The sequence below is a fragment of the Camellia sinensis genome, chromosome 14 (assembly GCF_055761805.1).
Source record: "Camellia sinensis isolate YWXY chromosome 14, ASM5576180v1, whole genome shotgun sequence".
Lineage (NCBI taxonomy): Eukaryota > Viridiplantae > Streptophyta > Magnoliopsida > Ericales > Theaceae > Camellia > Camellia sinensis.
Window position 1 is genome coordinate 66,285,606 of NC_138974.1, and position 23,639 is coordinate 66,309,244.

The window sequence follows — 23,639 nt, forward strand, 5'->3', positions numbered from 1 at the left end:
GAAGGCTGCAAGCAGAAGTTGAGCCTGTTTCCGCTCAGATGGGGTAGGAGAAGGCAGAGGTTTATAAGGTGGAAAGACATTCTCCGTGGATAGGGCAATCTTCAGTTTCTCTGTCTAGGAAAGAATTGGTAGGGGAGAATCAATTTCGGGAGACGAAGAAGAAGGTGTGGACGCTTCTGTTTTCGAGGATGATACAGGAGCAGAAGGAACAAAGGCATTAATATAATCAAGCCAGTCAGAAGAACAGATCTTTGCCTTCTGGGCTAAGAATGATGGGTTATACCCTTCTGCTTCTTCTGGGCGAGGAGCAGAGTGCACTATCTTTGTAGGCATGGAAGATGTATACCATGCTACAAGAAGATTCTCCTCCAGACTACGCCGATGGTCAATGGGCACATAAGGATAAACAACTGAACTTCGAGCATAGGAAGGAAACTCTAAAGGGTCAGTGAACTCAACAAAATGGTGGTTGATTCGCTCCTTTAAATCATAAGTCTCAGGTACTGACCAGCTTGTCCAGTCAGAACCTCCAGAAGAGGAAGAAGTTGCAGCTTTATCCCATACAGAAATTTGTGAAGAAGAGTTGCTCAAATCCATATTTGCAATTTTACGAATCAGAGGTTTGAGAGCAGATTGTTCGAACTGTAAAGGTAGGTCAGAGGGGAAAATTCTTATGTCTTTGTTTGTAGCCTTCTGAATCGGAGGATTAAGAGCAATGTGTTTGTAATCCAAAGGTCGGTAATTTGCAAAGGCGTCCATGACCTGAATATAGAAAGGTGGGTAAAGGTGGCTAATAAATGCATGTTTTCGATGAGGAATAGCATCGACATATGACTCTTTGTATGCTTCATCATTGGAGGAAAGAATTAATTTGGCCATGAAATGTATCAGTCTGTTTGAATAATAAGACAGTGAAAGTACTTAAAGGATCAAGACGAGAGTATTAATACAGATGGTGTGTGACAGTTACATTTCTGGGAAGATGCAAAACCCATGCACGTTTTAAGACGTGGGAAAAGGGACTCTGATCCACTAATATCACCAAGTCTTGGGTATATTAGTGCGGAGGGTAATGTTGGCTACACATTTTGTGCTAGCCAGTGACAATTCGACGCGTGGCAAAGTGAGGGTAATATGGGGAGACCAGGTAAGTCTTCGATCCTGATCAGACACGTGGCAATTAATATTGGTTGTTATAAGATCTGAGTAGTAGCGGATCAACAAAGAGACGTACAGTGACGTGGCTTCAACGGTTGCTCACATTCAAATTCGAATATAAGGGGGAAGCCTAACTGCAAGTGAAGGCATAGTGGAGCTACTTATAAGGTAGCATGATCAGCGACTACAGAGGAGCAGTTCGACGGTTTGAAGTACAATTCGATGGTTATCTTCGGAAAGTATAAATAGCAGGAAGGACTTCAGAGAAAGGACGAAGAAAAGATCTAAAGAATTACTTTACATATTCCAGTGTTATTTCCAGTCCTTTATATTTCTGTACTTTAAGTTCCTGCGCTGCACTTCATTTGTAGGAGTAGTTTTCGAGTATATTGCTGCTGTAATTCTCTACGGAACTAAGATCATTGTAAGTTTTTCATACTAATAAAATGCTTCAGTTTATTTAACTGTTCTTATGCTCAAGTTCTCTGAAGTCAAATTACTAGTAAGCCACCAGTAAAAGTCCTCTTTATTGAGGCCGAAAGAACCATAACATAATCGTCTGAATAATTGTTTGGCAATTACAATTCTGTAAGGACTGATTGATCCGTACTGGCACGCTCATAATTACAAAAGTAACCTTCGAAAGCCAAAAAGCCAACAATGGGTAAAAACACATAACGTATATGATATTCTATATCATTCAGATGTATTAAATATATAACAATCAATATATATCTATCCATATATGCATCTATCCATATCTCTTGATAAGATATGGTAAATATAGATATTGATTGTGGGTTATTTAAATAATTCAAATTCAAATTCAAATTCAAACTTAAATGGATAATTTAATTGGTTATGGGTCATGCCACATAGACGCCCAAATTCGGGTCCAATACCCGACCTAATTTCCAACACATTCCTTACAATATATGAGATGTAGGAATAAATATTGAATATAATAGTAATACTAACTTAATAATATCGTTAAATATCAAAAGACTGCAAATAAATTTAGGTGAACACTTTTTGTCGTCCATTACATAAAGAAAAATGATTTTTTTTTTTAAATATACAAAATTTATTTAAAAAAAGGAAGTGACGTCGATATTTTGAAAAAGAAAACCATTTTGATGGATTTTTAATTTAAAATGAGAGAACTTAGAATTGCCACATAATTCTAAATTAAAATTTTGTATGAATTTTTTATTTACGTAACACTACTGTCAAATAAATCATGTAATTTGACAAAGGCTTAATGCCAACTTGGGCTTCATTTGTCCAAGCTAAAAGGCTAATTTTTTTATTTTAAAACTATCTAGCTTCATCTTACGGTACTAAAAAATTTATTTTGTAAAAAAGGCTTTAATTTATTTGATAAATTCATTTTTTTTCCTTCAAAGAATCTACTTCAATCACTTTAAAAAATAATTATAAAAAACTTAAAAAATTTAAAATTGTATTAAACAAACAAACCTTTTTTTTTAACATTGACCCTCTGTAAGTTTATTTTTAATTAATAAATTATTTTGTAACTCAGCCCTGGGATGTTGGCTTTTTTATTACAATAATTAAAAAGTCAAAGAAATCAAAATGTGCATGGCATGGAATATACCTTTAAAAATTAAGAAACTTTTATATTAATTTGAAAAGATCAAATTACCCTCATAAATGCATAAGGTAGCGTTAAACTAATTTTTGTTTATTTTTAGAAAAACATAAATTATAGAATAATATTAGGAATCATAAAAAAAAAATATCATGAAATGTATTATGAAAATTTTTCATCCGTTGATTAGTATGTGGTATTTTATTATATGTGTAATCTAAAAGTCAAGAATAGTTTATAATCATTTTCATAATTCATAGCATTACTCTAAACTATAAACACATTTGGTTTGAAGAGTAATGCTAGGTATTATGAAAATGTTTGAAAATTTTTTAAAACTTAAACTAAAAAATATGTTTATTCAGGCCTAAAATATTTATATTTATTATTTATTATTTATGACAATAGAATCATACACATTATAATTGGAAAAAAAATTAATTAAAAAAATTATTTGAAAAAAAAAATTGTTGGTCAAATTTTTAAATTTATGTTTAAAAATCAACGTAAACTCGTTTTTTGAATTTGCTTTTTTTTTTCTCAAATTTACTGACTGAGACGACCATTTATAAACCAAAAAAATTATTAAATAAATTTTTATGACAATTTTTAAAATTTTTATCTAAAAACGAAATAGTTATCAAACCTAGGGTCCGTTTGGGAAGGGCTTTTCCGGGCTTTTTTTGGCTATTTTAGTCACAAAAGACAAAATATCACATTCAACCCATAATCATTACATTCTTCTCTCACAACAAAAGTCAAAAAAGTCAAAAAGTCAAAAAGTCTTCCCAAATCAAGTTTTTTAGCCCATACTAAAATAGTCAAAAAAATCAAAACGGAGGCCTAAACTATTTACAAATAGAAAATTCAAGTAAGAAACAAACAGAAGTAAGATATCAGTATTTCTCGTTTTTGTATGCAATTAAAATTTTCATTTCTAAACTGAATAAAAAAAAAAAAATACGAGTTGAATTTCTCCCAAATTTACATTATAACTTGTGAAAATTTAAAGAGCTTGTGGGGCTTATCATGAATTTTGTTTTAATGATTCAAATTATTTATTTTGTAAAACTTTTAATATATATCATTTTTATAATTAAAAAAATTAGTTTAATCAAATAATCGTAATATTTTTATTTTATTGCATTTATCTCCGAAAAAAAGGATAAAAAATATATTTTTGAAAATATATCTTTTATTTTTATAGAGATAAACATTATAAATGCAAGAGTTACGTTTATCAAATCGACTTAATTTTTTTCATGAATGATATATATTTGAGTGTCTTATAAAATAAACAGTTCAAATTATCGAAATTATCAAATGAGGAATCGTAACAAGCCCTATGAACATTCAAGTTATCTCATTTTGAAATATGAATACGAGAGAAATTAATTTTTTTCATCTCTCCTTAAAAAAACCATAAAGTCAGGCGTGTTTACTTCATAAATTTGGATATCGATTTAGAACGATAAATAAAAAATTTAAATGATATGTCACATCCATTTTTCTTTTCTCTTTCTTTTTTTCTTTCCAAACCTCTGCGAAATTCATGAACCAAAATAAAATAAAAACAATCCCAACCTGAACCTCATTAATTAACTGGGTTTTAATCCCAAATTCTTAATAAAGTCCTAAAAAAACGCCTAAACGCAGACTGCGATACACAGCTTTCTTCTAACAGTTCGGCATAAAAGAAGTTTCAGTTCAACCTCCCTTCCTTCTCTCTCTCTTCCCCCATTCATTGAACCCATCCATTCACCTCTTTACTCCTGCATTTCCTGTCTGTCTCTATCTCTCTCTCTCTAGAAATGTATACTTCCCCCCTCCCTCTGCCCCAACTTCTCCTCAGTCCCTCCCAATACCCTTCTCATCACCCACCACCATGTCTTCTTCTTCTTTTTCTTCTTCCTCCTGCGACGAAAACGACGCCGTCTTTTTCCTCCCCAACACTGTCTCCTTCTGGACCCTCCAAGACATCAACCATTGCCAGAAACTCAGCGAACTCCTCACCTCCCTCTCCTTCTTCTCCATTCCCCTCGAATTCCTCTTCTTCCTCTCCTCCTCCTCCTCCTTCTCCTCTTCTCTCTTCCCTCACCGCAAATTCATGACCCAGTTCGCCGCCTTCATGGTCCTCTCTGGGGTAACCCACTTCGTCTCTGCTTTCACTCACTCACGCCACTCGTTCCAACTCTTGTTCATTTTAACCCTGTTTAAAATCTTCACTGCTTTGCTATCTTGCGCCACCTCGTTCGAGCTAGCAAAGCTCATACCTCGCATGATGGGAGTCATGGTCAGACAGGGTCTGTTGGTGACGAAGACCAGAGAGGTGGGTCGCGAGATTGGGTTGATGAGGAAGCAGGCGGAGGCCAGTTGGCTCGCCCTCATGCTGAGTCGGGAAATTCGTAAATCGCTGGATCGTCACACCGTTTTGGAAACCTGTGTGGCTGAGTTGTCCAAGGCTTTCTCGTTGGACAACTGTGCCATTTGGTTGCCTGATGAGTCGAACACGGCGATGGTACTGAGTCACGAGTCGAGAAGGACGATTTACGAGCCTCTGTGCGTTCCTATTGATGACCCAGAAATGGCTGAGATTTTGGCGCGAAAGGGGGTCGGATTTTTAAAGCTGAATTCGAAGCTGGGAAACGGGGTGGCGCCGGGGGTGGCGATTAGGCTGCCGGCGGTGGAGCCGTGTTATGGGATTCTGGTTTTGGTCTTGCCGGAGGAAGGAGATAGAATTTGGAGCTCCGCGGAGCTCGAAATTGTGGAAGGAGTGGCTGATCAGGTGGCCGTGGCGTTGTCACACGCTGCAATCATCGAAGAGTCATTGCTTATCAGAGAGAAGCTTATGGAGCAGAACATTGCTTTACACAGGTCTAAAGAACTGGCCATGAATGCTAATGAAGCAATGTGTTCGTTTTGGGCCGTGATGAGTCGAGAAATGATCAGGCCAAGCCAATCAATCGCCGCGATTATGTCAGTTCTTCAGATAGAGAATTGGGTGTCTGAAGAACAGAGGAAGATAGTTGATACTATGGCAAAGGTGGGTCTACTGTTGTCTGGTTTGATTGAAGATGCGACTGGTGATTCGGGTTTGGGTTGCAGTAGGATAGAGTTGAAGTCTCATGCTTTTAGCCTCAATTCGATGTTGAAGGAGGTTGCAAGCGTTGGGAAGTTAATGTGTGATATCAGAGGCCTGAATTTTGAAATTCAGGTTTGCGGGAAGGTGTCAGGACAGGTGATTGGGGATGAAATGAGGATCATTCAGGCCATTTTATTGATGGTTGTTAAGATTTTGGGTTTTCAAGAATGTGGCACTGTTTTTGTATCTGTAGTTGTAGAAGATGGTTCTCAGGAGTGGAAGCAATATGTATGCAAGGGATTGGTTCTCTTGAAATTTGAAATCCGTGGAGTTTACTCGGGAAAAAACTACCCGAGTTTGTTGCAAATGCGAAAGAATTTCGAGAACAACAGATATGAAGACAGAAATCCTTGGAATGGTTTCAGCGTTTGTGAAAAAATGGCCAAGGTGAGCACTGGCTGCTTTGTCTCTGCATAGGTAAATTTGTGTGTTAATTATAGAGATTTTAAACTATGGATAAATATCAAACTTTGGTTTTTACATGTATCTGATATGAATGTATTGTTGCATTCTAGTGTTTATTGTATATAGATACATATACAGGATTAACTTGATTCAGTGTCTATGGAGGCTCGGAAAATTTAGATGTCTATGTTATCGAAATCTGGTGTTGTAAGCTTACTATTGTTGAACTTTTGGTTTGTGCATATGCAGCTCATGCATGGGAGTGCATCAATTGGCCACAACTCAAAAGACCTAAGTAGAACCTTGAAATTGACAATCAGATTACCCATTCGACATTCACATGGAGGTCTTGTTCAACCGAGGCTTATGGACCCTGAGACTGTGCGGTGCCTTTTGAAAGGAATGAAAACAATCCTTGCAGATAGTGATGGTTTCAACCAATATGCTACCAGGAAGCATTTAGAAAACATGGGATGTCATCTAACAACTGTGTCGTCTTGGGGCCAATGCTTGGAAACGCTTCGTTCGAGCAAGAACTACTACCATCTACTACTAATAGACCTAGACATTTTTGAGGAAGAGGGTAGTGAAGTGATTGCTCAGATAAGAAAATTAAGATTGGAAAGCTGCCTTCGAATAGTTGTGTTGACATCAAGGTCTGACAGTGATATCTGGGATAGGTGTGTTCAGTATGGATTTCATGGTGTTATTCGCAAGCCTATTGTTTTGCAAGAGATGAAAGATGAGTTGCAAAGGATTTTTCACCAAACAAGGGTACACTCTCCTCCTATACAAAACAACCGGAATGACTAAACGTTTTAACTTTCTGTTTACCCGTATAGAGACGGTGGTTCCTTCGCTTAACATCCTCGTATATCAGATAACAATGGAAAGAGAGGTAGAAAAAGAACCAGTGTTTGACTTAGAAAATTCAAACCTACCATTTAGTTTTTGTCCCCATCCTTCAGGTACATGGAATGTGGAGGTTCAATGTTGCATTTTATCTAAGTGAATTCCTAGATTGATTTGTATTTTCTTTGTGGTTCAATTAATCTCTATACCCATTTACTTCTAATTGGTTTGAGAGGATTATATCGCGTGGGAAATATGTTCTAATTTGCTTTTACTTGGTCAAGCAAATCTTGATTAAACTATAATGTAAAACCAACCCCTCCCCCCGGTCAAACAAAGCTAAAAGTTGTTATAGATTAGTTGAAAATATTGAGCTGATCAATTTTTCATAATCGTGTTTGATTTCCATTTTTGTACTGTCGAGTTTTTGGTAGAACTGCAACTTACAGCTACGACATTAGTAGTGTCCTTGACGAGTAGTGGATGACATGCAGAACAAAACAATTATAGATGATTACCTGTGCCTCTAAGGAGCATGCTAATCCCCACCCCTAAGTTTTATTTAGGTTATGCCTAAACTTAACAGGGAAAACCATTTATGCTAAAAGATTGTTTATGTTTGCCATTTTCTACACAGATTCCAACTACTGATTTGGCTTTAGAAGTTGAATTTTATGCTTACTAGCATAGACATGAGCACGCAACATGACATAGATATAACATGGACACACCTACAAGGCAATTTTCACAAAATGTAGGACACAATAGTGAGGGAGAGTTGAGATTACTTGGGTCTGGAGGTATCAAAGCCGAGCAGAGTCTATTAACCTAGGCTTTTAACAAGTTGATCTAACATCATTCTCGTCTGAAGATTAGTGACTCCAAAAAATACTTGATGCACTAGAACTTTGGTAAGCCTAGATTTTATATCAATTTTTTTTTTAGATAAATAATCCAAGTTTATTAAAGAGCATCAAGACGATGCAAAAAATACAGAAATGAGACTTACAAAAGGACTAAACAAAACTAACTAATCAAATCCTTCACAAAATCGACAAAAATCAAAACATTTGGATCAACGGTACCCGTAACCCAACTATGCCACACCAACAACAAACTATTCTATAACCATGAAACAAAACGAGACTCATCCTGAAACACTAGCCTATTCCAATTTCCACCAAACTAACCAAAGCAAACAATGGGAAGAAAGCATCCAAGCCTTCCAGCGCCTCTTCCTCACCCTAGCCCCACCCCAACTCTATAAACTCCCAACAGAGAACCCGGTTGCACTCAAACCAAGTCAGACAAAGCAATAATAAAATTCCAAATTGCTCAGGAGATGATACACTTTCATTAGAAAAAAATAATTCGATAGCCTCAATACCAGTATGCAAGAATGTAGATAATATCTTGCGGAGACTCAAAATAATTTACCCCTCAAACATCCATAGAGATTAATCATAGATTAAAAACCGATTCTCAATCTTCATTCATCAATATAGAAAGTTTCTTGCTGAAACAGCCCGCCAAAGACCTTCCTTGTTTCTTTCTTGGACTCTGTTTCTTTATCTTTTGGCTTTGGAGGAGCCTTTGGTTTCAAACCGGGAAATCTTGGAGTCGGTTGTTTGACGACTGCTTTCTTGGCTGGCAGATTCCGAGCCTTGGCTTGTCCCCTTATAGTGGCAATCCGAACTTTCAGTTTCTCATCTGGATTTTGAACTGCTGTTTTAAGCTGCGAGCTGAATTTTTCCCAAGAAAGTCCCGAACCAATCTCTTTTGCTTTGCCCAAGAGGCCTTCCACAGAAGCTCCTGCAGCTGCTGCTTTTGCTTCTGCCTCTTCCGCAAGCGTAGTAGCCCGAGCTTCTTGCTGTTCGAGCTTTTTCACTTCTTTTTCCAGCTTCTTTGATGCCGCAGCTGCTTCAAGAGCTTTCTCGGTTGCTTTTCTAGCTTCTTCCTCGGCTTTTGCCTTCGCAAGGGCTTCTGCATAGGCTTTTCTTCTTCCATCCTCAGGAATAGCACTAAAAGGTAATAAATACACACACAATTGAGACTATATTTTCCCAACTACATACACAATAGGCCCCTCCTTCCTCATCTATATATATATATATATATATATATATATTTCTTTCTTTATCTATCTACACGAATTATATGAAGAAAATGAGATTTCTAACTCACAAGTCTTGTAGGAGTTCTAATATCTTAATTATAATTTTTTAATTTAAAAAAAAAATCTCAGCATTTATTGATTTCTCTCAACCCATAACCCTTTTTGACTTCTCTCATACTTATTACAACATTATTTTCAACTTCTTCCATACATTATGGTTAATGATGTGATTGTTAAATTATTTTTATAAAAAATCTTTTAAAAAAAAATTGTATATTAAAAATAGATATATAAAAAATATAAATTTTTATTAAAAAATAACATGTTGCAATTGCGGAAAAAAAATATATAAAAAAAATTACACTGTGCATTTCATTAATAATACTCAAAAAATGTACTAAGTGTTTGTGTAAAAACTTGACACATGTCCACTCGCAAATTATCAAGTGAATATGGATAAAACCAAATAAATCAGTTTTAATGACTAACAAATATTAGAAACCCGATCATTAAAGCCTAATAACTATTAATTAATAGATTCAGCAATTTAAAGATCTCAAATCACGTCTCTTTGTCTTCTCACATGTTTCTTTTTTTGTTCATACATTCATTCTAATATTGATAGATTATTGGATGTCTGGAAAATTAAGAAACATTAAAATTATATATTGAGTTATGTAATTATTGTGATGAAAAATAAAAGTTGTCTTCCCCTTCTATGGTAATTTATCTGTTTATACCTCCAATTAAAACGCCAAGTGTGCTTTTACATCGTCATTAAACGTTTCTTTCATTTTTTTTAAATACTTTGTCTCACAATTGTTTGTGTTTTATGTTATGAGATTTATTACATTTGTGTTTATTAAAACTATTAGATGGACCTAATGCAAGAAGTGTAGGCTATTTCAATATCATTCTCGGGATTTAGACAAGATTTTACAAAATTTGTTTATGAGTTTCACTTCTTGAAAATCATTTCTTGTATTATATTTTATGTTTGATTCATGTACTTTCTTTTTAATATAGTTTTCCCTGTTTTCTTTAAAAGTTTTTTTTTTTTTTTTTTTATCTTGTATCAATAAATCATTTTCTATTTCAAATAATTTTATTTTTGTTTTTATTTTTTTATTTTTTTTTAAGTAGTTTTAGTTTTGGATAATTACTTGCTTTTTTTCTATATATTATAATTATGTGCATTTTAAATATATGATGTTTTCAGTAATACACTTGAAGATGCACTATGAAAGAAGTATCATGTAAAAATCAAGCAAGATTTCTTGAAAATCTTATAATTCATTTATTTTTTGTATTATATTTTATGTTTTGTTTTTGTACTTTTTTTTATATATAGTTTTCTTTGTTTATGTTTCAAAAATAAATAAATAAATAAACCATTTTATATTTCAAACAATTTCATCTTTGTTTTTATTTTTTATTTTTTCTTAAAGTAGTTTTAGTTTTAGACAATTACTTACTTTTTTCTATATATTGTAATTTTATATATTTTAAGTGTATAATATTTTCACTAATACACTTGGAGATGCACTATGAAAGAAGTATCATGCGAAAATCAAATAAGAAGAAAAAATAAATAAATAAAACAATACGATAAATGTGAAGCAAAGATCAAAAATCAAAACTTCCAAAGCAAGTAAGCAAACAAACAAGCAAGTAGAATAAAATGTTTAACAATAGATATTTGAAAATTTGTAACAAAATTGTATAACTTGCCTTTTTGCTAAGAAAATTCTATTCGGTACTAACTAAATAAAACGCTTTTAAAATAGTTTTTTTTTAATTTGAAATTAAAATTATAATAAATTTATGTAAGCATAATTGCTAATCACATTTTTTTACTTAATGTATAATATTGTATTGACTATCTTTTTGTTTTTATTTTTTTGCATGTACATTATTTTTAAATTTGAATAACAAGCATAAAATAATTGATTGAAAATATGTTACATTTGTTATATTTATTTTTTTGTGTAAAAAAAAAAAAAGAAAAATATATATTTAAAAATTACAATTTATATATATACAAATAATTATAAACATAACTCGTACATAATACGGGTGGAACATTAATATGTACAAAATATATATAGGACTTCCCATAAAAAAATTATAAATAAATAAGTATGAGACTGCAATTACCTGAATAGTTCATCCACAGGCTTTGATGGAGCTGCTGGATCGGTAAAAACTTCCACAACCTGAAAAGGAAAATAATTCAAATGTTCATCTAAATGTAAATGGTTTAGTTTAAACACATTTTAAAATTAGTTAAATTTTTTAGATCAAACTCCAAAGTCTCCCAATCAAATAATAATTTGGGTCTCACTTTTCCTAAGTTAGCCAATCATAACTGAATTGGATTGGATGGAATTATAACGTAATGGTCCCAAACCAACACCAAAAACGGACTGGGATGAGAGTGAACAAAGTATCCACGCCCATTTACAACCATTTATTGTATGTTTAAAAAAACAAATAAGAATAAAGTTACACGCACTGTGTTTGGTTGGGAGATTTAGAGAGAAATTTAAAAAGAGAAATAGAAAAAGTATGTGAAATGTAAATAAAACATGTCAATATTTCACCTAGTTTCACACACTTTTTCCCTTTCCCTTTCCACATTTTTCCTCAAATCTTCTAACCAAACACAACATAAAAGATAATGTGATATAATTTTAAAGGTTTTAAATCTTTGTAATTTGTGTAATGGGTAAAATCTATGAGTTATGTTAAAAATTTCAAATAATCTATTAAATTTTCTACCAAATCTCTCACATAGGTGTGAGACCCAGAGTTTGTGTAGGTCTCACACTCATATGAGAGGTTTGGTAAAAAATTTGGTAGATTATAACATTTTCCAGAATCTATAATTTTGAAGTAACAATATTATAATATATGTTAATACACTAATTAGTATATTAATTGATGCATGTAACACCACTGAACAAATAAACAAATATATGAATAAGAAGAAGATGAGAACGAAAAAAGTATGACAAATTATCTATTTTAAAATCTAAATATATGTGGATGTTAAACGAACCAAACTATTTGATCTCAACTCTTATTTGTTTCGTTAAAAACTTGTTAAGTTATTAAATCAAACATAAGTTTATTTGTACTATAAAATTTCAAATTATTTGAGCTTAGTGGCAGAGGGAAGTGAGGACCAGGGGGTCTCGTGCCCCCCTACCCCCAAGATTTTGGGCTTTTTTTTTTTTTTAAAAGCAAATATAAAGAAAATATTTTAAATAAAAAAATTACAAAAATATTATTAAAAATTAGGATAAATTACATTGACACCCCTTGAGGTTTGATCCAATTACTACACACCCCTTGACGTTTTAAAAATTACATTCACACCCTTGTGGTTAATAGTTTCATTTTACAAACCCAATAAAAAGTAACAACTCTTAGTAGAAAAATAGAGAAAATTACATTAAAAAAAAAAAGAGAGAAAGTAAAGCAAAGCAAAAAAAGAAAGAATGCATGAGTTTAATATCTTCATTTTGTCTAAATAATTACAATGATAGGAGGGTTAGTATAATTTTGCTTTGCTTTACTTTCTCTTTTTTTCGCCTTTCCTTTACTCTTTTTTTTATTTTGTCTAAATAATTACAATGATAGGAGGGTTAGTATAATTTTTCAAACATCAAGGAGTGATATGTATTAAACCCAAACCTCAGGGGGTATGAATGTAATTTATCATAAAAATTATAAGAACAATAATGATTATTTTGATTGAAAATGAAGAAATTATTATAAATCATATTATTTATGAAAAGTTTTGAATGTAACGGTGATGTCATTATTATTGACATGCAAGTATAAGTAATCTCATCATAAAGATGTGAAATTTATTAGATTGTTAGTTATATTTGACATGTGAGGTTCACTCTCTATATATTTATTTACTATTAGTTGGTGATATCACATACTGATGATGACGTGCTATTATCATTATATTGAATTTTTAATCAAATTTTGTATAAAAAAATAATTTATTATTATATAATTTATTTTAAGACTTATATCTATTTTTTTATATTATCCATGATACATTAATTATAAATAACATTATTTTTTTATGTTTCTCGAAATCAGTCATAAAAACTTGCATGAAATATTTTTATAAACTTTTAATATTATAATTAATAAGTACCTTTTCTATTTTGATTTTCTGACTCCGCTGCCGTTTGAGCTTGATTTGTTAAAAATTTGTTTGAAATAGATTCATTTAGTAGATAAATCAGATTTAAACATATTTTAAAGTTAATTTAAACAGCTTAACATTCATATTCGATTCCACTGGACTCGTTTATCGTGCCGTAAGTAACTACCTACCTTATTTTCTGCCACTGCCGTGTTGGAGAAAACATTTGCCACCAGGGATGCTATCTGCGACTTGGCTACCTGGGGAAAAAAAATTATATAAAATAATATGAAATTGCGGGAATAATACCAAACATTAGTACAAAACATAAACAACTACAATTTTTTTTAATTAAAAAAAAAAAGAATATTATCGCATACTTTACATTACTTTGTAGTCGATTGCACCAGCACCAGCACTCCCTTCAGCTGATACGACGACGTTATACGAACTCTCCGGGGAGAAATCATCTGTCAACCGTGTCTTGATGAGTGTGTAGCTGACGTCCAATTCGACTGCTTTCTGCAGGAGCTCCGGTATCGTCAACGGTTGAGATCTTGAGAAGAGGTTGTTGAAGAAAGTTGAGATCCCATCTAGGACATTGTAAGTTGAGGTGGCCATCAATGACGCGTCGTAGATGATGGCCACGTGGCCCACGCCGGCTAGTTGGGCGGCCTGGATGACTTGTACGGCGTCCGATGTGGTGACCTCGCCGGTGGGACCGTTTTCTGCGGGGCCGATGGTGACGACGACCTTGCTGGCGTTTCCGATTGCTTTTGCGATCGACTCTGCATCTTCGAAGGCGGATTGGACGGCGTTGATGCGGTTTGATTCTTCTTTCGAGATAATCTGCGGTGGTGATGCGGTTGGTGCACGATGAATCAGTGTAGCAACATTATTGAGAAAAATGATACAGATCACTAATTAGTGGTTGCACTAAGGACGTGGCAGTGACTCACTGTCACATGAGTTTTGTATCTTAGTTTTTTGTTTTTTTTTGTTTTTTTTACTTGCCACATCATTAGTGATGGTGTTAGTGGTAGAAATTTAGTGGTCTGTAGCATTGTTGTAATTTTTACTCACATTAATAAGCCTATGTTTGGAAAGAAGAATTTGTGATTTTTTTTTGGCTAAAATAATTATAAAAAATAAAATAGACATTTTAACTTAGGCTAGGCTTAGTTTGGCATAACTTAAAAAAGTTAAAAAGTTACTATGATATTTAAGTCACATCATTTTATTTAAGTCACATCACTTCTCTATCACATCACTTCAAACTTAACCCATATCCAACTCATATTTCATAAAAATTCAAAAAGTGCACTTATTTAGTTTATCCCAAACAACCATTTCATAAGACAAAATATCAAATCTAACCCATAATCATTATATTTTTTCTCTCACAAAAAAATCAAAAGTCTTTTCCAAACCAAACTTTTTAGCCCTAGGCTAAAATAACCAAAAAAGTTAAAAAGTCAGCCCTCGAGTGAATTTTTGTAAAAATAATTATAAATCAGTAAACTTTTTTATAAATATCATAAGAGTAAATTACACTGACACCCCCTGAGAGTTATGTTTATTACAGTTCATTCTCTCACATTTGGAAAATTACACTGACCCCTCTATTAATTTAATTTTATATATGATGATGATTATGGTGAGGGGGGAACTGTTATGAAACTTTAAACTTCATGAGACAATCTGTAATGAAATTTTAAATCTCAGGGAATGGATGTAATTTTCAAAAGGTAAGGGAAAAACTGTAATAAACATAAAGCTCGGGGGTGTCAATGTAATTTAACCATATTATAATTATAAACTTTTAAATAATTATTTATTTTTTTATTTTTATTTTTATTTTTATTTTTTTTGAAGTTGTCACTGGGAGTGGTTATTGCACTACAAAAAATTAAGATTTTAAAGACCAAAATTTAGGGATAAATTTTTTTTTAGGGACCAAATATATTTGTTACGAAAATTGTCGTTATTATAGTTTTAACAACGTAAATTAAACATTAGTGATGAACTATTATATTTTTTGGACCAAATTTTTGTCTCAAAAAATAAAATATTTTGAGACCAAATTATTTTGTCGGTAAAAGTCTATTTATTAGTGATATTTTCAAAATTTTGTCACTAAAAGTCTTGTTTTTAACTTTTCGAAACTATCTTTCAACAACTATCCTCATGACGATAGAAATTAATCTCTAAATATCTTTTAAACAAAATTTTCACTTTTAAAGATCAAAATATTTGATCTTTAAAACTCTTATATATTATAGTGTTGGATGCCCCAATAGTACGGTCATGCGGTGCTTGAAGGTGTTGTGATTGGTGAAGGTAATGTCTATGATTTTGTATTAGGTAATTGAAGAATATGAGAGAGTATTTGTATGATAATTAATGAAGGAGAACAAACACGTGACGGATTAGAAGCATTGAATAATTTTTCTATCACAGAAATTTAGTTAGTCCTTTTTTTAAAGGATAAATTACACTTTTTATCCCCATAATTTTGACCTATTGACTTGAGTGTCAATCGTTTTAATTTGAACAATTTGATCTTTATAATTTAAATATTATCTTATTCTTTTTTTTTCTTTTTCTTTTTTGTGTGTGTGTGTGTAAATACTAGGAGAGTACAAAAATCGTTAATTTTAACTTTTAATTTATACAAGATGACTAAATAAAAATTAGATTTAAAAAAGTAGAGATTAAATTATTCAAAATAAAATAATAGAGACTAAAGTGAAATATGGATCAACTACAAAGATTATAAATATAATTTATCCTCTCTGTTTTTATATTTATTTTGGGTAAGTTACACTTTTCTCTCTTATATTTGGTCAATTTCTTACTTTGACCCTACAAGTTTGTTTTTCCTCATTTTGGCCCTTTATATTTCAAGTTTTTTTCACTTTACTCTTAAAGTTAATTTATGTTCAAAATTATATAGAAAATGTCGCAATAACTGTCACTTAATATGAAAAATATATTATTATATTAGAATTTAAGTTTATGTTAAATGTATAAGTCATATATAATAAATATTTTTATACCACGTAATTGACAATATGTCATTTTTTGTCTAAATTTTAACAGAAATTAACTTTAAGAGTAAAGTGAAAAAAACTTAAAATATGAAGGGTCAAAGTGAGAAAAAAAAACTTAAAAAACTTAAAAGACCAAAGTTAAAAGGTAATAAACATAAAAGGGACAAAGAGTAATTTACCATATTTATTTCTATTCTTTGAATCTCTGCTAAATGCATGATAAACAATTGGGTCAATTACACTTACCTTCTCTAAAGTTTAGAAAAAACATAACAAATCTTATAATTTTAGTATAATTATATTGATTTTCTTTTAGTAAGATTAAATAGATCGAAACTAATATAAATAGTGTAAAAATATAAAAATGAACAATATAAAGTATGCATTTTCATGTAATAGAATTGATAATATCATTTTTTGATTCATATAACTAACAAATTATTAATAAAAATAAGATTGACAATAATAAAAATCCAATAACAAATAACATTTCTGATTCTGTTAATTGAATAGAGTAGTAATCCTAAAAACTTCCATGTAAAATTGAAATCTTTAATTAATTTTCCAACCAATTAGTTAAGTATACACATGCATATCGCTACATATTTATAAATATTTTATTCTAAAATAAAATGTACACATTAACTCATATATAAAAAAAATTCTATTATTTTATTTTATTTTTTTTAAATGAAAAATTTGTACAAAGATGTAAGCGCTTTCTTAATTTTGTTTTCAAATTTGATTGAATATGTATATATATTATATAAATCAAAGTCTTAAAGCAGTTTAATGTAATTATGTTAAAATTATAACATTTACTATTTTTTTTTTTTCTAAATATCAAGAGAAGTCAGTCTAATTTAGCCTAAACAATTTGGCATACTCATGCATAGAGAGGGCACTTAGAGCATCTCCAATGCACTAGGCATATAATGCTTGTTAGGTAAAATGCCTAGTATAACTCACTTTTTTCAACTCCAATGCACTAGGCATGTAATTAGGCATTTTAGCTCAACTCACATTCACTAGCTACATGTAGCTAACCTTCAAGGCTAGGCAAAATGTGTTTAATCATTAGGATTATTTCCCTCCATCTTTGTTGCTGATGTGGCATTTTATAAAATTAATAGTATTTGGATGAATAGTTAAAATAAAGAGCATGGTTGGAGCAGAAATATGAAACAGTTGATAGGCAAAATAAAATGTATACTTTATAGTAATGTTTAGATAGGTAAAATGCCTATTACCGTTGGAGATGCTCTTAGGTACCAAGGTGAGTGAGATTTCATGTTCGAATTTATAGAGTGTAACTACTAACATACTAACTAATATCTTGTGCAAAAAAAAGAATTATGATCTTTATGCTAAAAAAACAATACATTAATAACACAAAATCTATAAGAAATAAATAAATAAATAGATAAATTTGGTAAACAGATTGATTTAAAATAGTAGCTAACCTTGTAAGTGGCAGCAATGAGAGCAAGTTCCTGGGCAGCCCCAAGATCCGGCACCCCTGCCCTCACCACAAAACCTTCACGCAACAGTTTTTGGGCAATGCGAATCCCAGCCTGCCCGGTCGCTCCAGCGACAAACACCGTGCGAGGGTCTTTGCGTCTCGGGCTCCCAAAAGCCAAGCCCGAAGAAGCCGGGTTAGCAACAATTGGGATCAGTGACTTTATATCCGACGCGTTGCCAAAATTGAATGAAAATGGATTGGAATTCTGTTTATCATCTTCTTGGCTGCTTTCTTCGGCAGCCTGTTTTCCGAGCCGGAAAGGCAGGAAGGATCCGGGTCCAGGCCCGGAACTCTTGGCTGCTAAAACAGTGAGCCGTGGGTTCCTTGGGGTTAGCCTTGAAGAGGGTGTGGTGGTTAGGAGGAATGAGTTGGAGGAGAGAGTTGGAGCCATGAAATTGGATGAGAAGAGAGAAAGAAAAACAGGGTCAAGAGGTCATTGTGTGTGTTGAGTTGTAGATCAAAAACACACACTTGGGTAGTTTGTGTGGATGAATGTGTGTCAAACAGAGGGTGGTTTGTGTTGTGTTGTATTGTGTTGGATGGGATATTATCTGGATTGGGAAGGTGAGAGAGAGGACACCCAATGGTGATGAGCCACGTAACCGTACGCTATCTAGAAAAGAAAATTTGGCACCAGACGTTTTCAAAGTATTTACGTTTGAGGAGGTGGTGGTGGTGTTGAAGTTGAAGCATCAAATATTGTCACACACACATACTGTTGATCATGCCGACTAGTCAATTGTAGCTTATAAAGATGCTTCACCTACAACATTTTTTTTGCGGCCATCACTATAGAGATATTGGGTAAATTATCAATAAGGTTTAATAGTTAAATTTAAATCTTATCAAATCGTATTAAAAATAAGTCTTAATAAAATTATCACTAAAAATAATTTTTTTGACCATTTTTTGCATACGTCGTTATAATTGATGATTAGTGACTTTTTGTTGTCGCGATTTTTAGCTAACAATTAGTAACTTTTTTTTAACAAATTTTTCAAATTATCAATGAAAATTAAAAAATAATGACTTTTGTGATAATTTTTTTTAAACTGTCACTTAAAATTAACAATTAGTGACGTTTTTTAATAATATTTGATAAAAAAACGTCATTAATTATTATAAGACTTATTAGATAATAAATCCATCTATTAGGACCTACACATAAGTCCTTTATTATTTTTTATAATTCATAGATTGTTATCATTAATTTGATTAACCCCTACAATTAGGAAAAGTTGGATTTTATCTGGATACATGATTATTAAAATAAAAAATATATAATAAAAATGAAAATGAAAAAACCGACTCGTTGTCATGATGCAAAAGAAAAATGCTTCGTACCACTAATTTAGCACAACTAATGCACCACTAATGACGTGGCATCATGTGAAGCCTATCATTGATGTGATAGTTTGGCTCTTTTTTTTCTTCTTTACACTGCTACCTCATTAGTGGTCTTTTTAGAGTTTCAAATTTAGTGCTCTAAATCAGAATTGTGATACAAAAATACCCAATTATCAAACAAATTGTGGTCCTTACTGCGATCTCAAATTTCACCATTGATATAAGAGATGCTAATGATGCTCTTGGACAGGCTAGAAATTTCAGTGTGCTTACCATAGGTTGATGAATTTAGACAACTAATAAGGGTAATACTACAAACTTAAAAAAAATTATTCAGGAATACTAATATGTGATTCAGATTCATTCTAGACATAAACTCCACAATGTAGGCATGCTAGTTGAAGAAGTGATTGCAAGAGATCTAGGAGTTCTTTTGGGCAAGGCCATTATGGGTATATAAGGAAAATATTTTTTTGCATAGAAACAAAAAGAGGCTTTGTGAGATATTTTGTAATGGGGAATAGTGAACTCACACCAACCATACATGTTATAACCCCCAAAAGTGTATGTATGTAAATTAAATGTATAAATTAAATAAACAATAAAATAAAATAATTCAGAAAATAATTATAAAAATTATTTCCCGAATTAAAAGCTTACAGTAATTAATGTCGAGACTTGTGTTGGATACAATCTCCTTAAAGTATAGTTTGGCCCCGCTCCGGTGCTTCGAGTTTTACTAGCGTCTACTTCTCAGGATGCAACAACTAACACTTAAATTTGCAGCACTACAAATTTAAGTCTGCCGAACCAAACTTTGCTGAAACTCTTTCTTTCTCTTCCTAATATTAAATGCAGAATAAATGCAAAAAAAAAAAAGACAAAAAGAGGAGATGAGAGAAGAAAATCAAAGGGAAAAATTGAATGTTCTGAATTGCTGGAAGGCTGGCCTTTTATAGGAAGAAAGATGGCTGTTCGAACAGGTGCCAACATATAGGCAACTGTTCGGACAGATTTCAACAGATAGAAAATTTGTTTGAACTGTTTGGACAGTTCCAGATCTGTTCAAGAAAAGATTCAACAGGTTCAAACTTGTTCGGGTGGAAACCAACAAGTATGAAACCTGTTCAGACCTGTTTGGGTGAGGGGAAAAAAAAAATGGACCAGAATTAATTTGAATTTTGAAATCGAAATTCAAAATTAAATAAATAAAATGCAAATGATTTTGGCCCAAAAAGATAAATATTGGGTCGGACAAGCCCATGCTCGGCCTGACCAACCGACCGGACGGACGACGCGCGCGATTTTAATTTTGGGTCTAATGGGACTAGCCCACTACACTCATAACCTCACCCTTCCACAAACTTGGGTACCCCTCGGAGTCCATCCCAAGTATCCAATGCTAAGGTTTATAAATCCAAACAATTCCTCAAGTCTTTCCAATGTAGGACAAGTACATTTCACAAATGTGTAGGAAACCCAGCAAAAACTAGTTTCATGAACTCGAAAACGTGTGTTGAATTCTCATTCATCCGGAAATGGTTTTGAGCAACTAAATACATGAATTTATTCACTATGCGGCATTAAACATGAACCCATTTAGAAACGTTAAAAATAACGCTTAGGTCCCACCTTAATTAATGCTCAAAGATAGCAAAAATAAAGTAATATAAAAGTCATTTTCCAACAATCCCCGACATGAATGGAATTCATGATAATGGACATGCAACAAAATGCAGACAGAGAAAGTATACATTAAGAAGATACACCACATCGAGATAGGTAGTTTTTGGCTTTGAACCTACTCTAGTGAAAGCCTATCGGACTTACCCGCTAACCAGTGGACGCGATGCCTTGAACTGTTCAGCTGTTTGTGTAAGCCAAGACAATAAACTACACATAGTGTATCCTCAGACACAGTTTGGTTCTTACGGTTGTGTTCATTTTGGCCCTAAACAAGGCCTGGTAATTCATGAGCGCTCTAGAGAATTTAACCTTCTCAATTCTCACAGAATCGGCCCAGTTCACACTCATATATGTGATTTCTTATTAAGAGTATCCTGCTATACCCCACTTGGATGTCCAAGCTATAAGAATCATTAAAAACAAAGCCTATCCTACTAATGTTGCAGGTATCACTCTTCTTATCATAGAAATGGGTAAGAGTAAACCTCCTTAATGATACATGAAGTCATCCATAATTCGATTGTCCCTTTGAACCTAGATCTTAGGATCTCCAGTCAACTAGGTTGGGTTGCCATTATGGCGACTCTTAAATAATAGGTTTTAATCGCATTCCCCTCAATAAATAGTACACTTGCTCTCTGGCTAGCCCTTTAGTCAATGGATCCGCAATATTCTCCTTTGACTTTACATATTCTATGGAAATTATTCCATGTGAGAGCAAATGCCTAACGGTATTATGTCTTCGACAAATGTGTCGAGACTTATCGTTATACATATGATTTTGTGCCCGTCCTATTGCTGCTTCACTATCACAGTGAATGCATATAGCTGGCACAGGTTTAAACCACATTGGAATGTCTTCTAAGAAATTACAAAGTCATTCTGCTTCTTCTCCTATTTTATCTAATGCGATAAACTCAGATTCCATTGTCGACCTAGCTATGCATGTCTGCTTGGAAGATTTCCAAGAGACTGCAGCACCTCCCAAGGTAAAGACATATCTACTAGTGGATTTTGAGTTTTTAGTGTCCGATATCCAATTTGCATCATTGTACCCCTCAAGTACTACTGGATATTTGGTATAATGTAAGCCATAATTCTAGGTATGTCGTAGATACCTAAGTATCCTAATTATCGCTTTCCAATGATCGGACCCTGGATTACTTGTGTACCTACTCAATTTGCTTACAACATAGGCTAAATCTGGCTTAGTGCAATTCATTAAGTACATCATGCTTCCGATTATACGAGATTACTCTAATTGTGATATACCTACACCTGTATTTTTTGACAAATGAAGACTAATGTCAACAGGTGTTTTAGCAGGACGGTTATCATGCTTTCCAAATTTCTCTAGAATCTTCTCAACATAGTGAGACTGAGATAAAGCATATCCTTCATATGTTCTAGTAATTTGTATTCCTAAAATTACATCTGCTACTCCTAGATCTTTCATGTCAAACTTTTTGTTCATCATTTTCTTTGTAGATTTGATCATGTCATTATCGCTTCCAATAATGAGCATGTCATCCACATAAAAGACAAACTATGACATAGCTTTTGTCTGTGCTTTTAACATAGACGTATTTGTCACATTCGTTTATCTTAAAACCATCTGAAAGCATAGCATGATCAAATTTTTCATGTCATTGTTTCGGAGCTTGTTTTAATCCATAAAGGGATTTAACAAGTTTACAAACCTTTTTCTCTTGGCCGGGAACTTGAAACCCTTCCGGTTGTTCCATATAGATTTCCTCATCTAACTCGCCATTCAAAAAAACTGTTTTAACATCCATTTGATGTATTTTCAAATTATACAAAGCTGCAATCGCAATCAACATGCGAATGGATGTTATTCTTGTCACTGGCGAATAGGTCTCAAAATAATCAAGACCTTCCTTTTACTTGTATCCCTTAACAACAAACCTAGCCTTGTATTTATCTATTGAACCATCTGCTTTCATTTTTCTCTTTAATATCCACTTATATCCAAGAGGTTTACACCCTGGTGGAAGATCCACCAGTTCTCAAGTATGATTTTGCAGTATTGATTCAATTTCACTATTCACAGCCTCTCTCCATAATGGAGCTTCAGGACTTGGCATTGCTTCCTTGAAGTTTGAAGCTCATTTTCTAACAAGTATGTCAAAAAATCTAGACCAAATGATTTAGAGATTCTAGCCCTCTTGCTATATCTAGGTTCATCTATTTCATTATCATTATGGTCTACACTACTACCCATAGCAGTATCAAAAGTTTTTTTATTTGAACTTTTCTCTTCAATTTCCTTGCTAGGAAAAATGTGCTCAAAAAACAATGCATTTCTTGACTCAATAATAGTGTTTACATGCATACCTGGATTTTCAGATCTATGAACTAAAATTCTATATGTACTACTATTATTGGCATATCCAATGAACACACAATCAACGGTCTTTGGTCCTATCTTAGTCGTTTTGGTACTAAGGATTGCCACCTTGGCCAAACACCTCCACACTTTGAGGTAATTATAGGTAAGTCGTCGACCTTTCCATAATTCATAAGGTATTTGATTGAGTTTCTTGTGGGATATCTT

At 32.8% G+C, this 23,639-nt stretch overlaps 2 protein-coding genes across 2 annotated transcripts; one reads left to right on the forward strand and one right to left on the reverse strand.

Annotated features, from left to right (window-relative positions):
• The first annotated feature begins 4,369 nt into the window (after nucleotides 1–4,369).
• Nucleotides 4,370–7,392, forward strand: LOC114274148 (ethylene receptor 2). The gene is made up of 2 exons (XM_028216016.2): nucleotides 4,370–6,299; nucleotides 6,567–7,392. The coding sequence occupies exons 1-2, from the start codon at nucleotides 4,656–4,658 to the stop codon at nucleotides 7,128–7,130; spliced, it is 2,208 nt and encodes a 735-aa protein (XP_028071817.2). The 5' UTR covers nucleotides 4,370–4,655; the 3' UTR covers nucleotides 7,131–7,392.
• Nucleotides 7,393–8,500: 1,108 nt separating this feature from the next.
• On the reverse strand, nucleotides 8,501–19,553 carry PTAC16 (plastid transcriptionally active 16). The gene is made up of 5 exons (XM_028216017.2): nucleotides 17,973–19,553; nucleotides 13,847–14,305; nucleotides 13,648–13,716; nucleotides 11,443–11,501; nucleotides 8,501–9,190 (listed from the first exon to the last, which is right to left on the reverse strand). Exons 1-5 carry the CDS (start codon nucleotides 18,420–18,422, stop codon nucleotides 8,659–8,661), a joined length of 1,569 nt encoding a protein of 522 aa, XP_028071818.1. The 5' UTR covers nucleotides 18,423–19,553; the 3' UTR covers nucleotides 8,501–8,658.
• Nucleotides 19,554–23,639: the final 4,086 nt, after the last annotated feature.

Bases quoted from the DNA above. Each gene is read 5' to 3' on its own strand.
- PTAC16 (XM_028216017.2), bottom strand. From the start codon at position 18,422: ATGGCTCCAACTCTCTCCTCCAACTCATTCCTCCTAACCACCACACCC. The intron at 14,306-17,972 runs GTTAGCTACTAT...TCACCACCGCAG, and splicing joins TCATTGCTGCCACTTACAAG to ATTATCTCGAAAGAAGAATC. The intron at 9,191-11,442 runs GTAATTGCAGTC...ATTACCTTTTAG, and splicing joins CCTGTGGATGAACTATTCAG to TGCTATTCCTGAGGATGGAA.
- LOC114274148 (XM_028216016.2), top strand. From the start codon at position 4,656: ATGTCTTCTTCTTCTTTTTCTTCTTCCTCCTGCGACGAAAACGACGCC. The intron at 6,300-6,566 runs GTGAGCACTGGC...GTGCATATGCAG, and splicing joins TTTGTGAAAAAATGGCCAAG to CTCATGCATGGGAGTGCATC.